Source organism: Artemia franciscana, unplaced genomic scaffold (assembly GCF_032884065.1).
Source record: "Artemia franciscana unplaced genomic scaffold, ASM3288406v1 Scaffold_7219, whole genome shotgun sequence".
NCBI classification, from domain to species: Eukaryota; Metazoa; Arthropoda; class Branchiopoda; order Anostraca; family Artemiidae; genus Artemia; species Artemia franciscana.
This window is the reverse complement of record NW_027067344.1, coordinates 1-14,003: the sequence shown is the minus strand read 5'-3', so window position 1 is coordinate 14,003 and position 14,003 is coordinate 1. Positions and strand designations below refer to the sequence as shown.

The window sequence follows — 14,003 nt, the reverse complement described above, 5'->3', positions numbered from 1 at the left end:
ACTTTAAAAAATTAATTAATTTTGCCAAAATTTACCTAAATAACACACTCAAAGCGTATCAGACTATTACTTTTTCATTCAAAACGAAGGTCTCATATAGCCCTTGCTGTATTCCTATGGACAAAGTCTTGCTGGAAAAATTCCGGCAAATTTTTCCAGTTGATAAGGTTCAAAGATATTTGTGTCTCATAATATTCGGCAACTCTTTCAGATTCTGTCTTGACTTTGAATTAATTACTTGCTGACATGGTTGGTGAAAATGGATTTGACATCAGATTTATTAGAAGATTTTATAGAATTCAGAAGATAATATTTCCAAGACTTTTATCACCAACAGTTGCTTTATTTTCAACTCTTCTCTTTCTTAACTTGCTTGGTAAGTACTAAAGATGAGGGTAATTATATAAGCTAAGCTAATACTTTTTTTTAAAATAATTCATCAAGCAAAAAAATCTTGATGATTCTATTCTTTATATATTGGGTAAAATTCTTGTTTAGCTACTTTTTGCCATCATGTAAAGGGGTTAGGTTAGGAAAATGAAACTTTCAGTAGGCTAATAAATCCTGAGTCAAAACTTACTCTGAGAAGTTATTGTCTAGCTTTAATGTTCACCCTTCTCTGGTATCTAGTATTTGAAATTTTCCTAGTAAAACTCTAGTTTTGCTACTTTTTGCTATCTTGGAAAGGGGTTATGCTAGGAAAATATAACTTTCAGTAATTAATACAGGGTCAAAAACATACTCTGGGAAGATACTGCCAAATTTCTGTGTAAATCCTCTTCTGATTTCTAGGTCTTAGAAATTTCCTAATTGGACAGGTCCAAACCTATTGAAATTTTGACAAAACATTTTACCTTAATTTTCAGTTATCATTTCTTTGGTTTTAGTTCTGAAAATAGAATTCATGTTATATGTAAAGAATTTAGGCTGCATCAATGGGTATTGTCTAAATCAAAGAAATATATTTGCAGATCTTTGAAACCTCATTAATCAGGATTAAGCAAAGTTGTGATGCTGAAAACAGTTTTTTTGTACTTTGTTTGAGCAGAAGATCTGTTTTATAGGTTACAAAAATGAAACTTTCAGGGATGGGTCAGCAGATTAAAGTATGTCTAAGGGAGATATTTTGAAGTGGGTCTACCTACCTCCACTCCTTCTGTTTCTAGAGGACAGTGACCTTTGAAAACTTTTAAAAATCTTTGTCATATGACACTAAAACCTTACTAAATAAAGTTTCTGCTTAAGTGAAGTATAACAAAAACTTTTTTCAGCTTCACAACTATGCTCAATCCCAATTTATGATGCTTAAAAAATTTGCAAATACGTTTCCTAAATTTAGAAAAAAAGCATTGATGTGACTTATGCCTATAATTCTACTCAAATAACAATAATTACATGTCAAACTAAAACCAAAATAAACTGAATACTGAAAATTAAGGTAAAATGCTGTTTTTTTTCAAATTCCAATAGGTAGCCTATAGACCTGTCAAGTAGACAAATTTCTAAGACTTAGAAATCAGAAGAGTCTTAACATAGAAGCTTGGCAATACCTTGCCAAAGTATATTTTTGGTTCTGGATTTATTATTGGAAGTTTCATTTCCCTAACCTAACCCCTTTCCAAGATAGCAAAAAAGTAGCAAAAGTAGAATTTTACCATTTTGTTGACTGATCCATTGTAAGACCAGTTATGCTGTGTATATGAGACATATCCAGTTTAGCCTGAGTGATTTGGTTGAATATGAAAAAAAACACTATTTTAAATAAGTTAAAAATGTGAATAATAATAGAAGGAAACATGATGATCTGATTGATATAAACATGCTGCATATTATAAAGTAATAATTCTATTGTGTTAATTATTTTGGTTTGATGCCCTTCATATGAGGTATATATCAAAACATGGGATGAATTATAATAAATGCAACCAAAGCAGTAAAAATAGCAAACTGAAAATGTATTACTTTTTGTTTTAGTATGTCTCCTTCTTGAGAACCATTATTCTGAATAAAATGTTTACATTAAAAATTCTAAAATTCTTACTTGTATCATTCTGAAAAGTATATCACTTCATATTACCCCCCCCCCCCCCTCTATCAATTTACTGTAACATGCAAATAATTAGCTTAAATTAGATAAATTTAAACTTTTTCATGAAATTCAGCTATGAAGAAAATGATTACATCTCTTGATGTCTTCTTTGGGGCTCTTCATAAACATAATAATTGCTTTTAGTTCAAGTTCCATTTTGAGCCCTTAATGGGGGCCCTAAAGTTAACTCATTACTAATTTAAACTATGATGTTAAGTTTAAAAATAATTAGATATAAAATTAGCTTTTAAATGAACCCTTAAACAACTCTCTTAGTTATGATGTTTCAGTGCCCTGCTAGCAGCAAAAAAAAGAAAAAAAAAAGAGATCAGTGCTGCCCATGCAAAATTTCTCTATCTTTCAAGGTGGGGACTTTAAGTTTCCTGTTTAGGGTTTTCAGCAATGGTTCCCTTTCTAATTTGCTGTGATACTTTTTTCAAGGGGCTGCAGACGCTTTTTAAAATTCATTCAAGTTTGTTTTCAATATAACATTCTATCAAGGTTAGTCAAAATAATAAACATAATAATTGCTTTTACCTAAAGTTCCATTTTGAGCCCTTAATGGGTGACCAATTTTGGTCACTTAAAAAGGGCACTGGAACTTTGCTTTTCCGTTAGAATGAGCCCTCTTGCAACATTCTAGGACAACTGGGTTGATACAATCACCCCTGGGAAAAAAAACAAAACAAATAAACACACGTCTGTGATCTGCCTTCTGGCAAAAAATACAAAATTCCACATTTTTGTAGATAGGAGCTTGAAACTTCTACAGTAGGGTTCTCTGATATGCTGAATCTGATGGTGTGACTTTTGTTAAAGATTCTATGACTTTTAGGGAGTGTTTCCCCCTATTTTCTAAAATAAGACAAATTTTCTCATGCTTGTAACTTTTGATAGGTAGAACCAAACTTGACTAAACTTATATATTTAAAATCAGCATTAACATGCAATTCTTTTGATGTATTTATTGATATCAAAATTCCATTTTTTAGAGTTTTGGTTACTATTGAGCCAGGTCACTCCTTACTACAGTTCATTACCACAAACTGTTTGATAACACTGGCGCTAAAGCCAAGGCTACTACTTTTAATCAATATTTCACTTACTATGAGCTTTTGTTCATTCTTTATTATAATTCGTTCTTTACCATCAACAATTACAAACAGGAAAAAGCCTATGGCTTTTTCTTATTTGGAATAGTAGGAGGTGAAGTTCAGAGGATCAGGCAGCTAACTAAGTCCAATATGTGCTATAATTTTTTCTTTAGTATGTTTAAGCCATCTCTATTATCCCCATTTCTGATTAACTAGACTAGACATAGTTCCTTTTTATAAAGAACTGTATTTATCCATTATGTATACATTTTTTTGTAAAAAATTATTTTGCTTTTGAAATTATTTTTACTAATTATGAAAAGTTTTGAAAAGTTTCATTTTCCTTTCAAATGAGCCATCAAAGGGCTCTCTACGATTTTTCAGGTCTGAGCTAGCCGAGGAGAAAAAAACAAGAGCTAAGAGCTCATATGGCACTTGTGACAAGGCCAGAAGAGCCAAGAGCTCATATCGTATGAGCTCTAGCAAAATTCTAAGAATTAATAGATTGCTTTGAAAGGAAAATCAGAGGCTCAGTGCCAGGATTTAAAATAAGAGCTCTGAGTCATGAGGTTCTTCTAAATGTCAAAATTCATATAAGATCCAATCACCCACTAGTAAGTTAAAAATACCTCAATTTTCTAATTTTTCCTCTCCCTTCAGTCACCCAGATGGTCGAATCAGGAAAAACGACTTTATCAAGTCAACTTGTGCAGCTTCCTGACATGCCTACCAATTTTCATCATCCTAGCATGTCCAGAAGCACCAAACTTGCCAAAGCACTGAACCCCAGCTCCTAACTCCCCCAAAGAGAGCAGATCCAGTCGGGTTACGCCAATCATGTATCTACAACATTTATAAGTGTTTTCCAAGATTTCCGTTCCCCTTCCAACTCCCCTCAATGTCAACAGATCTGGCCAGGATTTGAAATAAGAACTCTGAGACATGAGTTCCTTCTAAATATCAAATTTCATTAAGATCTGGTAACCCATTCTTAAGTTAAAAATACCTCAATTTTTCTAATTTTTCCAAATTAACAACCCCCAGCTCCCCCAAAGAGAACAGATCCATACCAATTATGTCAATCTTATATCTATAACTTGTGCTTATTCTTCCCATCAAATTTTATTCTGATGTCTCCACTCCAAGATTTCTGCATTTTCCAAGATTTCCAGTTTCCAAGATTTCTGTTTCCCCCCTTCAACCCTCTAGGTCCCCGAATCCGATTCTAATTGAAAATGGAGCATCTGAGACATAAGATTCTTCTATATATCAAGTTTCATTAAGATCAAATCACCTATTTGTAAGATACCTCAATTTTCACGTTTTCCAAGAATTCTGGTTTCCCTCTCCAACTCCCTTCAATGTCACCAGATCTGGTCGGAATTTAACATAAGAGATCTGTGTTTCAAGGTCCTTCTAAATATGAAATTTCATTAAGATATGACCACTCTTTCATAAGTTAAAAATACCTCATTTTTTCTATTTTTTAGGATAAGCCCCCCATCTCCCCCCAAGAGAGCAGATCCTTTCTGGTTATCTCAATCCCGTATCTAGGACTTGTTTTTATTTTTCCCACCAAGTTTCATTGCAATCCCTCCACTCTAAGCGTTTTCCAAGATTTTAGGTTCTACCCCCAACTTCCCCTTCAACAGATCTGGTTGGGATTTAAAATAAGAGCTTTGTATTTAAAATAAGAGCTTTGTAAGTTAAAAATACCTCATTTTTCTAATTTTTCAGAATTAAACCTCCCACCCCCCTCCGACTCCTCCAAAGAGAGCCAGTCTGTCCCGTTATGTCAATCAGTATCTAGGACTTATAATTATTTTTCACATTAAGTTTCATCCCAATCCCTCCACTCTAAGCGTTTTCCAAGACTTTAGGTCCCCCAACTCCCCCCAATGTCACCAGTTCCGGTCAGGATTTGAAATAAGAGCTCAGAGACACAATATCCTTCTATATATCAAATCTCATTATGATCTGATCACTCCTGTGTAAGTTAAAAATACATCATTTTTTTTAAATTTTTTAGAATTAACCCTCCTCCCCCCAACTCCCCCGAAGAGAGCGGATCCGTTCCGGTTATGTTAATCACGCATCTAGGACTTATGATTATTTTTACCACCAAGTTTCATCCTGATCCCTCCACTCAAAGCGTTTTCCAAGATTTTAGGTCCCCCCCACTCCCCTCATTGTCACCAGATCCGGTCGGGATTTAAAATAAGAGCTCTGAGACACGATATACTTCTAAACATCATATTTCATTAAAATCCGATTAGTCCTTTGTAAGTTAAAAATACCTCATTTTTCTAGTTTTTCAGAATTATCCCCCCCCCATCTCCCCCAAAGAGAGCGGATCCGTTCCGGTTATATCAATCACGTATCTAGGACTTGTGCTTATTTTTCCCACCAAGTTTCACCTTGATCCCTCTACACTAAGCTTTTCCCAAGATTTTAGATTCCCCCTCAATTCCCCCCAGTGTCACCAGATCCAGTCGGGATATAAAATAAGAGCTCAGAGACACGATATACTTCCAAACATCAAATTTTATTAAGATCCCATTGCCTGTTTGTAAGTTAAAAATACTTCATTTTTTCTATTTTTGAATTAACAGCCCCCCCCCTCCTAGATGGTCAAATTGGGAAAAAGACTATTTCTAATTTAATCTGGTCTGGTTCCTGATAAGCCTGCGAAATTTCATTGTCCTAGCTTACCTGGAAGTGCCTAAAGTAGCAAAACCAGGACAGACTGACAGACAGACAGACTGACGGAATTTGTGATTGCTATATGTTGCTTGGTTAATACCAAGTGCCGTAAAAACAGAAAAAAGATGCTGTTGGTGCAGAATATTGCAATTCAAGCCACTTTTCTTGTTTTTCAAACTGACATACTTTCTTTGTTGTTCAAGCCAAGAGACTGTAAGTCCCTTATAGGCTAGGAGTTTTGGACAAGGTGGTTCTAATAGTGCACTTTGTTTTTTGATTCAACTTTATTTCAAGGAGTTATTAGCTATTTTGTTTTTTACCATGAGACGTGATCGTCTCTTACTAGGTTGCTAGCTACCGCTTCAACCCAGATTCTGTCATTAGAGGCATGAAGAGTGTCCTAAAACTGTTTCCTCCTTTAAGGGATTTGAGATCCCTTATTACTCATATTTCTTTGAATTTGTTTTCATATTAAGTATGACTTGATTATTCATTTTGATTTCTGTTTGTTTTAGGTTTTAATTGAGAAAAGGAAACAAGAACAACAGCTCATGTAAACAAAGTCTAAAATCTATATTTAAGCACAAAATTTTTTTATTCTTATTGCTGGATAAATGACAACCAGGATTAGGGTTTTATTGGTTAAACTGCAATATAAAGTAAATAACATCATTCAACCTGTAGCAAGGGAACTCAACAAATGCTTGGGCATATTAAAATTAAAAAGCGAAAAAAGGCCGAAGGAGACTACCATATAGTTTAAATGTCAGACGAATAATTTTTGTCTGAGATAAAGGTTTAAGTTACATACGTGTGTTGGTATTTGTTTTTTTTTCTTTTTTTAGTGTATTTTACTCTAATTGTTTTGTTTAAAAGTAAGTTACAAATAAATTATTAGTACTACTACTGACCGACTCATTGCAGCACCAATCCTCCAATGGCTAATAAAGCTACACACGCTCCTCCTCCATCCCAGTTTATTCAAAGCCCACCTCTTTACAGCCTCCCAGAAGGATCTTGTTTCTCGTAAATCTTTCTTTACGAAATTCTCCCAACCCAATTGGGGACGACCTGCTTTTTGCTTAGCTCTTGACAGTTGCCAAAAAAGACAATCTTGGAAAATATTTCATGCTTCATCTGCAAAACGTCTTCTACCCATTTCAGCCTTTCTCTCTCTCTCTCGTTGAACTACACTTTCGTACAGCCTACTGTTTTAGATACAGTGAGTCAGTTGGGGACCCAAAACAATGCTTATTCAGTTTCTCCGGAAAACATATAGTAAATCTTCCTCCTTTTTTTCATAGCACCCCCATGTCAGAGTCATACTTGACTGCTATCTTCACTGTAGCTTACTTCTGATTGATTACTTCTTTTTTCAGAGCAAGTTGTTATATATTTTGTTGGACTAGTGCCAAGTAGATTCTACAAAGTATTAGGAGACAAAGACTTAGAAGCCTTTCAAGTACAAACAGCTATTAGCCTAGGAATTATATTGTCCATATCTTTTGTAAGTTCTGTTTGCTTTTTATTTGTTTGTTTAATTTGAGATAAAGCTGGAAGGTTATTGTCTGGACGGATAATGATGCGCCAATCAATCGTTTTATTGATGACTTTGCTTTTTATTTAATCAAGCTAAAAAAAAATAAATAGCTACATGGATACCACATAATTAAAGGAGTATAACAAATCAAAGGATCAAAGTTCATGATGGCCATTTTAATCTAAATTTCGAAATGTAAACGGAATGATGCCCCTGGGAGTTACGTGATCAATGAGTGCAAGGGTACCATCCTTTACACATTGCTCATCAGAGCCAACACTCCCGTGTTGCTTTTAGTATAAAGTGATAAGCCTTGAATGTGATATATTGTTTGTTATTTATTTTTTTACTGAAGCCAGTTCACACAGAGGGGAATAATTTTATTAGAAATTAAAAGTTGCTAGTGCTCAGTCTAAAAGTACAGGCTTTAAGCACTTTTTAAGCGGCTTTTTGGCTACCCAACACCCTGTACCAAAGACATTGGACCAAAATTTGAGATTCTCAGTATATTCAAAATAGTAAAAAGGCTTCATGAAAATGCCTCCGGATGGAATTAACCACACAGGCCCCAGGGCAATGGCTGTTAATAATGGAAATTTGCTGTTGTTAAACATATGTTTTATAATGGAAATGAGGGCTTGTGCAATAGTTCAGTAAGGGCTAAGAGTCTTCATTTGAATCTTTCAGGGAATGTCTGGGAAGATGTTGAGCTTACTCAAAAGACACAATGTCCATCCCAGTTGACAAAAGGGCATATTTGTTTTTGAGAATTGAGTTGAAACTACCAGGGCATGATAAGGGGGATGTTCAACTGATAAAAGGGTAATATGTTGATAACACTACTGCTACTACTGTCTCGGGAATACTAAAGTTTTCCTTTAGCTACTACTAAAGTCTTAATAACAACTATGGGTATTCATTTGAAAGTTTCATATATTCCAAGGGTGTATCTTAATTAAATCAAAAGACACTACCATGTATGTGCTTATTACCTACCAAAAAGGAGTAACTGCAAAATATCAGAACGGCTTAGTTTATTAAGTTAAAACTTTAAGTTAATATTGAAGGGAGGGTACTGGTGTGTGTACAATTCAACCTCGTTCAAATCACCCATCCCCATTCACCTCAAAACCGATTCAACTCAACTCTGTTCACCTTAACCCAGATTCAACTCCACTCTCTCAACCCGATTAAATTCAACCATCATTCAGCTCAACTTCACTCAACTAACCCTTGTTTAACTTAACTTCCATGCAAATCAACCTCATTTGGTAGATCTGTTGTGTTCGGCCGCATCTAAAGAAACATGCTAAAAATAAAAGTAGTACCATTGAATTCCTTATTTTATGCTCTTGGTTGCATGTTTTCCACTAGCTGCATCGCAGTGTTTGAGATCCAGAACATTTTTTTTCTTCGTGTGTCCAGGCAGGTGTTGAGCAACCTCCATTGTCAGGACTTTCAGCTTAGATCATTGGTATGCAATATCAGTGTAATCAGTAAGGAACCCGAATTGGCTACTAAGTGGAAGTTTGACTCAGCTTTGATCCGTCGACTCTGTCGTTTTTATTCGTTGCAGCGGTCAGCTTGTATCTTTTTTTGTGAGTGCTTAGCCTTAGGCTAAATTTACATATGAGCAGAAAGTGGTTGGAGCCATTTCCTGAGCCTGTATATACAACTTTGTAGATTCTCATATCCAGGCGTGAGCTCCTCTGTCGTCTCCTTCGAGGATGTGGTCAATCTCGCCTTTAAAAGCCCCTCCGCTGAATCTACAGATCACAAGATGGTGCCTGTTGTGCTCGAGTTAAGTGTTAACCAAAAATCAGCTATTATATTTAACAAGATGTAGTAATATCCTCCCGTTTAACTTATTTCTGATGCTATGCCGTCCGGTTACTCTTTAGGTATTATTTTACTGATCCATGTCTTTAAGTCGCCAGTGATAATGTGTCACGTCTTGTTTCTCTGTAGTTTTTTTTTTGACAAGTAACTCCCCATGCTTCAGGCGCCCCATCATGTTCGTCATTCTGGTGATGAAGTTAGGCAACCACCAGGAGGAGGCAAAACTGAATAGCAATGAGGTGCAATGTAGGGTCTCCTCTAGCCTTGACCAGGGATGAAAGCGCGGATCGGAGCTAATAGGCTCCAACCTTGGCATGGAAGCACTCGTGTTTATCATGCTCTATTTCGCACCCAGGAGATTTGGTGGCTGAAGTGGTATATTATGGAGTTTGTTATCTAGAGATTTGGTGACGAATCATGAGCTTAGGCCAAACACCATAATTGACCTTGATTTTAAATTGGATAAAATTATACAGTAATTGTGTTGCTTACAATCAAAGGCAACGCTCAGATTATCCTATACAGCTTAAAAATTCAAATTAGAATATGGCATTCTAATTCTTAAGTAGAAAATATAAAAGAAAATGTTCATAATACTAACCAGTAACAAAACTGTGGCGATAGAAGTGATTTTGGGGCCGTTACTTTGTAGTAGATATCTAATTTAATAAAAAGTTACCTTCTAGACTGTAATACAGTCTTTAAACCAATCAAAAAAGAAAACAGATTTGAAGAAGCAAAAATTATTCTTCCTCCCCGCTGAATAAATAATAAGAAAATTTGAAAGACTGAACTAGAAAAACACCAATGTGACAGGGGGGGGGGAGATGTTATTCAATAGTTGAATCCTAGTTTTGTGTTTTCTAATGAGTTTGTTGCCTTCCCTAGAAAGTTGTCATTTGGTTTGCTTCTTATCTGATATAGCTATGGCTAACTCGTTTGTTTGAATAATTGGGTGAATCGACTTTCAATTTCTAATAGTACAAAGTAGTTGACTCTTCCTGTACTAAACAATGAAAAAATAGAAAGAAAAATGTTGGATACGAAATACAAAGTTTCATGAAACAGTTTAAATTTGTACATAGGGCTTGCAGTTTGGTGAAACTTAATGGAACTTTTAAAATATGTAGCAGCCACGTAAATATTTATATAATTATGCCGTATGTAGGCTAATATTCTATTATTAGGCTTATTTCCACTTAACAATAAATAAACAACCAAATGCAAGAAGAAATACATTTATTCAACAGACCAGAGGGAACTCTGCCCTCTCCCCTCTCGTTTTAGGCTCAAAAACTTGGCTAAATGGTAAATAAATGCGAATTTGTCTAGTTAGATAAGACATTCAAGTAGGTATATACGGATCAGAGCATCAAAGCGAATTTTAGAGATTTTTTCATGGATTGAAGTCGTTAGTATAGATACATAGATTACAAAACTTTAAGAAATCGGGTGATTTTCTTGTTTGGTATGAAAAGTGTATTAATAGTCCTAAGTACTGCCGAACCTTAAAACTTGTTTCTGGAACTTTAATAGAGGTGCTTCTGGCTATCTTTAACTTTTTTGCAAGAAATTTGTATTTTTACACAGGCAAGATGTCATTTTTTCCTATAATTACCTTCGAAAGCAGACCAAAGAATTGAAACTGTATTTCGCACTGTTTTAGAATACGAGTATTTTCTATATCAAGATACCATTCAGACTAACTCGAGAAAATAAATTCTAAAGCGTTCACACGAAGACAGTAGCTGAGGCCCTTGGCTTAAATGTCTCGCAGAATTTCTCATGTAACAGGTTATTACTCTTTAAGTTCTTAAAAGCCAAATAATAAAAACCATTTCTTCAGATACAATACCATATAAAATGAAATAGGTTTTACGTTTTGCTGACCTAACTATGCATTTCTGGTTAACTTTGAGAAGCAGATGTAAATAAAACCTTCGATGTGCCTTGTCCTAGATTCTATCTTGCACACCCTGGTTCAGATCTGAATTTGGTCGATTTCAAAGAGGTGGTACAAGACTATCTTGATGGGATGAGATACCAGTGCTCGCCAGAGGGCTTGCTGACCTTTCAACGGTGGTTCTTGTTATAGCGCTTACATTTTAGATTAAAATGGACTGGGACTGTGGATTAAAAAGTAGATGCGTTTGGTTAGTCTGGGGCTTAAGCCTTCGAGAGAAGCTCGATAATATTCAACCCTTGTTCAGTTTTTGCCATCCTAAATCGACTTATTTTGGTATGCACTGATTTAATTTTTTACTGTTTTCAGCCAGGGCTTGCTGACCTTTCGGACTAGTAAGTTTGCCTGGGTGAGCTTGTTTAGTTTTTCATCTGTAAGAAAAATCTCAAATTTGATCCATCACCAGAAGCGAAATGCTAGCGTGAATTGTCAGGTGAATGCCAAGGGAGTTCATATTGGAAGGAATAAATAGATCTTGTTGTATACAGGCACATTTTATGACGCTCATATTTGCAAGGGTTTTTTTTCTTTGAAACTATGATTGTGGCACCTTGCTTGTTTTGAGTTGATCAATTTTAGTCCAAATGCTATATTCTAATTTGGTCTAGACCTAATTATATAACCTTTTTTGATATTGACCTATTCCTAAAAATAATTTAATATAATTATGAAAAATCGTTATCTCGTATATAGAAATGCTTGCATAGAAATCGCAAAAATTGGTTTTATAACATGAATGGTTTGATTATTCTCCCGTAAATGTTTAATACTGATTCAGAGTGAGGGTGACATATCAGGTGTCATATGATTCTTAGAACCCTATCCTCTCTTTACATTATTCAATTTTCCAGTTGCTTGTTCCACAGCTTTAGGGATTCAAGGATAGCTATATGCTGTAGAAACGAAAGCCTTTCGTCCAAAATATGAAATACTGTTGACATCATAACCTAGTGTACAAAACATGTTTTTTTTTTACACCATATATAAAACGAAGATTTGGTTTTGTTGATCCATGCAATCAAGTGCAGCTTGACAGGTGCAGCTTTTATTGAATAACTAACTGCGAAGCCTGCCTAACGACAATTCTAAAAAAGTACCATACCATATATTGTTTACAGTTTCACGGGGAGTTTTAAAAAGAGCTGGCAACGCTGATATGTCTCATTTTTCGGTTTTATTAACTAATACTACTAATAGGGTATTAGAATATGGCAGAGAGCTATATAGGATCATTTTAAAGCTAATATTCGCATTTATGCGTTTTTATAATTTAGTTGTGATAACACCATCACAAAATGCCTTACGACACCAAAATGCGATTTTAGTGTCATATCTGGAGCATTCAAAGGCTTGAAACCATAAAAAGTCTACCACTGCGATCTCCATGATCGAAAAGTCTTGAACTGGCGTTCAAAATCCCCTCTTGAACAGTCCCCTTCCCATTTCCCTTTTCAAGTGAAAAAAGAGTTTTGAAGAAAAAATTACTAAGTGAAATATTTCATTTAAATACAAAACTCATTTTTTAATGATAGATTCTATTTATTTTTATGTTAACACTATAAAGTAATTAGGAAACAAACGCTTGAGAATTCCGAGACAGTGCTGGATAACCGGACGTGTTTTATTTTTATTTATTTGAACGAGAGCTCCCTTAAAGGGGTTGAGTTGCAAGGGGGTTGGATAAAACGGGGTTAGGTTGAACGATGTTTCTGTTAAATGGGGCTGGAATGCACGGGAGTTTTGTTGGTTGAGGGTTCAATCACATGGGGTTGAGTTAAATGGGGATTCAGTTAAATGGCGGCTCCGTTGTACTGGGATTCAGTTATATTGCATACCATGTTTCGCAGCGATGCCTTTTACAAATGAACTAGAATAGAGCGAACGCTTTCAATACCTCAAGTACACTGAGAGATTTTCATCAAAAATTGACAAGATTTGTGTTTCAACAACTTAATTGGTGTTCTTTCAATTTGTGTTTAAACTTGCGAAGGTGCAAAATCCGTGTTGCACCTATCAAGACGGGGCTCAACCCAAAATGATGGTAATAACCAATTACCAACAACAGCAAAAAATCTAGAAAAAGAAATCTTGAACGGTTTGCAGCAAGAACTGGTACTCTCACTTCCGTAATCATGTACTAAAATGACCAATTACCAATTACCAACAACAGCTAAAGTCTAGAAAAAGAAATCTTTAACGGTTTGCAGTAAGAACTGGTACTCTCGCTTCCACAATCATGTACTAAAATAACCAATTATAAACTACCAATTACCAATTACAAAATAGCCAATTACCAACAACAGCAAAAGTCTAAAAAAAGAAAGCATGAACGGTTTGCAGCAAGAACTGGTGCTCTCACTTCCATAATCATGTACTAAAATAACCAATTGCCAACTACCAATTACCGACTAACCAATTACCGATTACAAAATAACCAATTACCAACAACAGCAAAAGTCTAGAAAAAGAAATCTTGAACGGTTTGCAGCAAGAACATAATCATGTACTAAAGTCTGCTTTACGCTGGAACAGATCGATTAAGAAATAGACCCGTTTAGTCCCTTATATAGATATTCCGGTGTCTGAAAATTGTTCCAACTCTTTTTTTTCAGGTTAAAAGTACAAAGTCATTTGTGAAGGATATTTTGGCCTTGTCATGGAGAAGGCTTTTAACACAACAAATTCATGCGAAGTATTTTTTGGATATTCAGTACTATAAGCTCAATGTTCTCAATAAGGAGCTAGATAACCCGTAATATTCACGTTCTTTGTTCT

The 14,003-nt window shown here is 35.2% G+C and overlaps 1 protein-coding gene across 1 annotated transcript; it reads left to right on the top strand.

The window, feature by feature from the left end:
- Positions 1-201: 201 nt before the first annotated feature.
- Positions 202-13,986, top strand: LOC136043561 (lysosomal cobalamin transporter ABCD4-like). Its single transcript, XM_065728475.1, has 3 exons — positions 202-376; positions 7,266-7,393; positions 13,841-13,986. The coding sequence occupies exons 1-3, from the start codon at positions 247-249 to the stop codon at positions 13,982-13,984; spliced, it is 402 nt and encodes a 133-aa protein (XP_065584547.1). The 5' UTR covers positions 202-246; the 3' UTR covers positions 13,985-13,986.
- Positions 13,987-14,003: the final 17 nt, after the last annotated feature.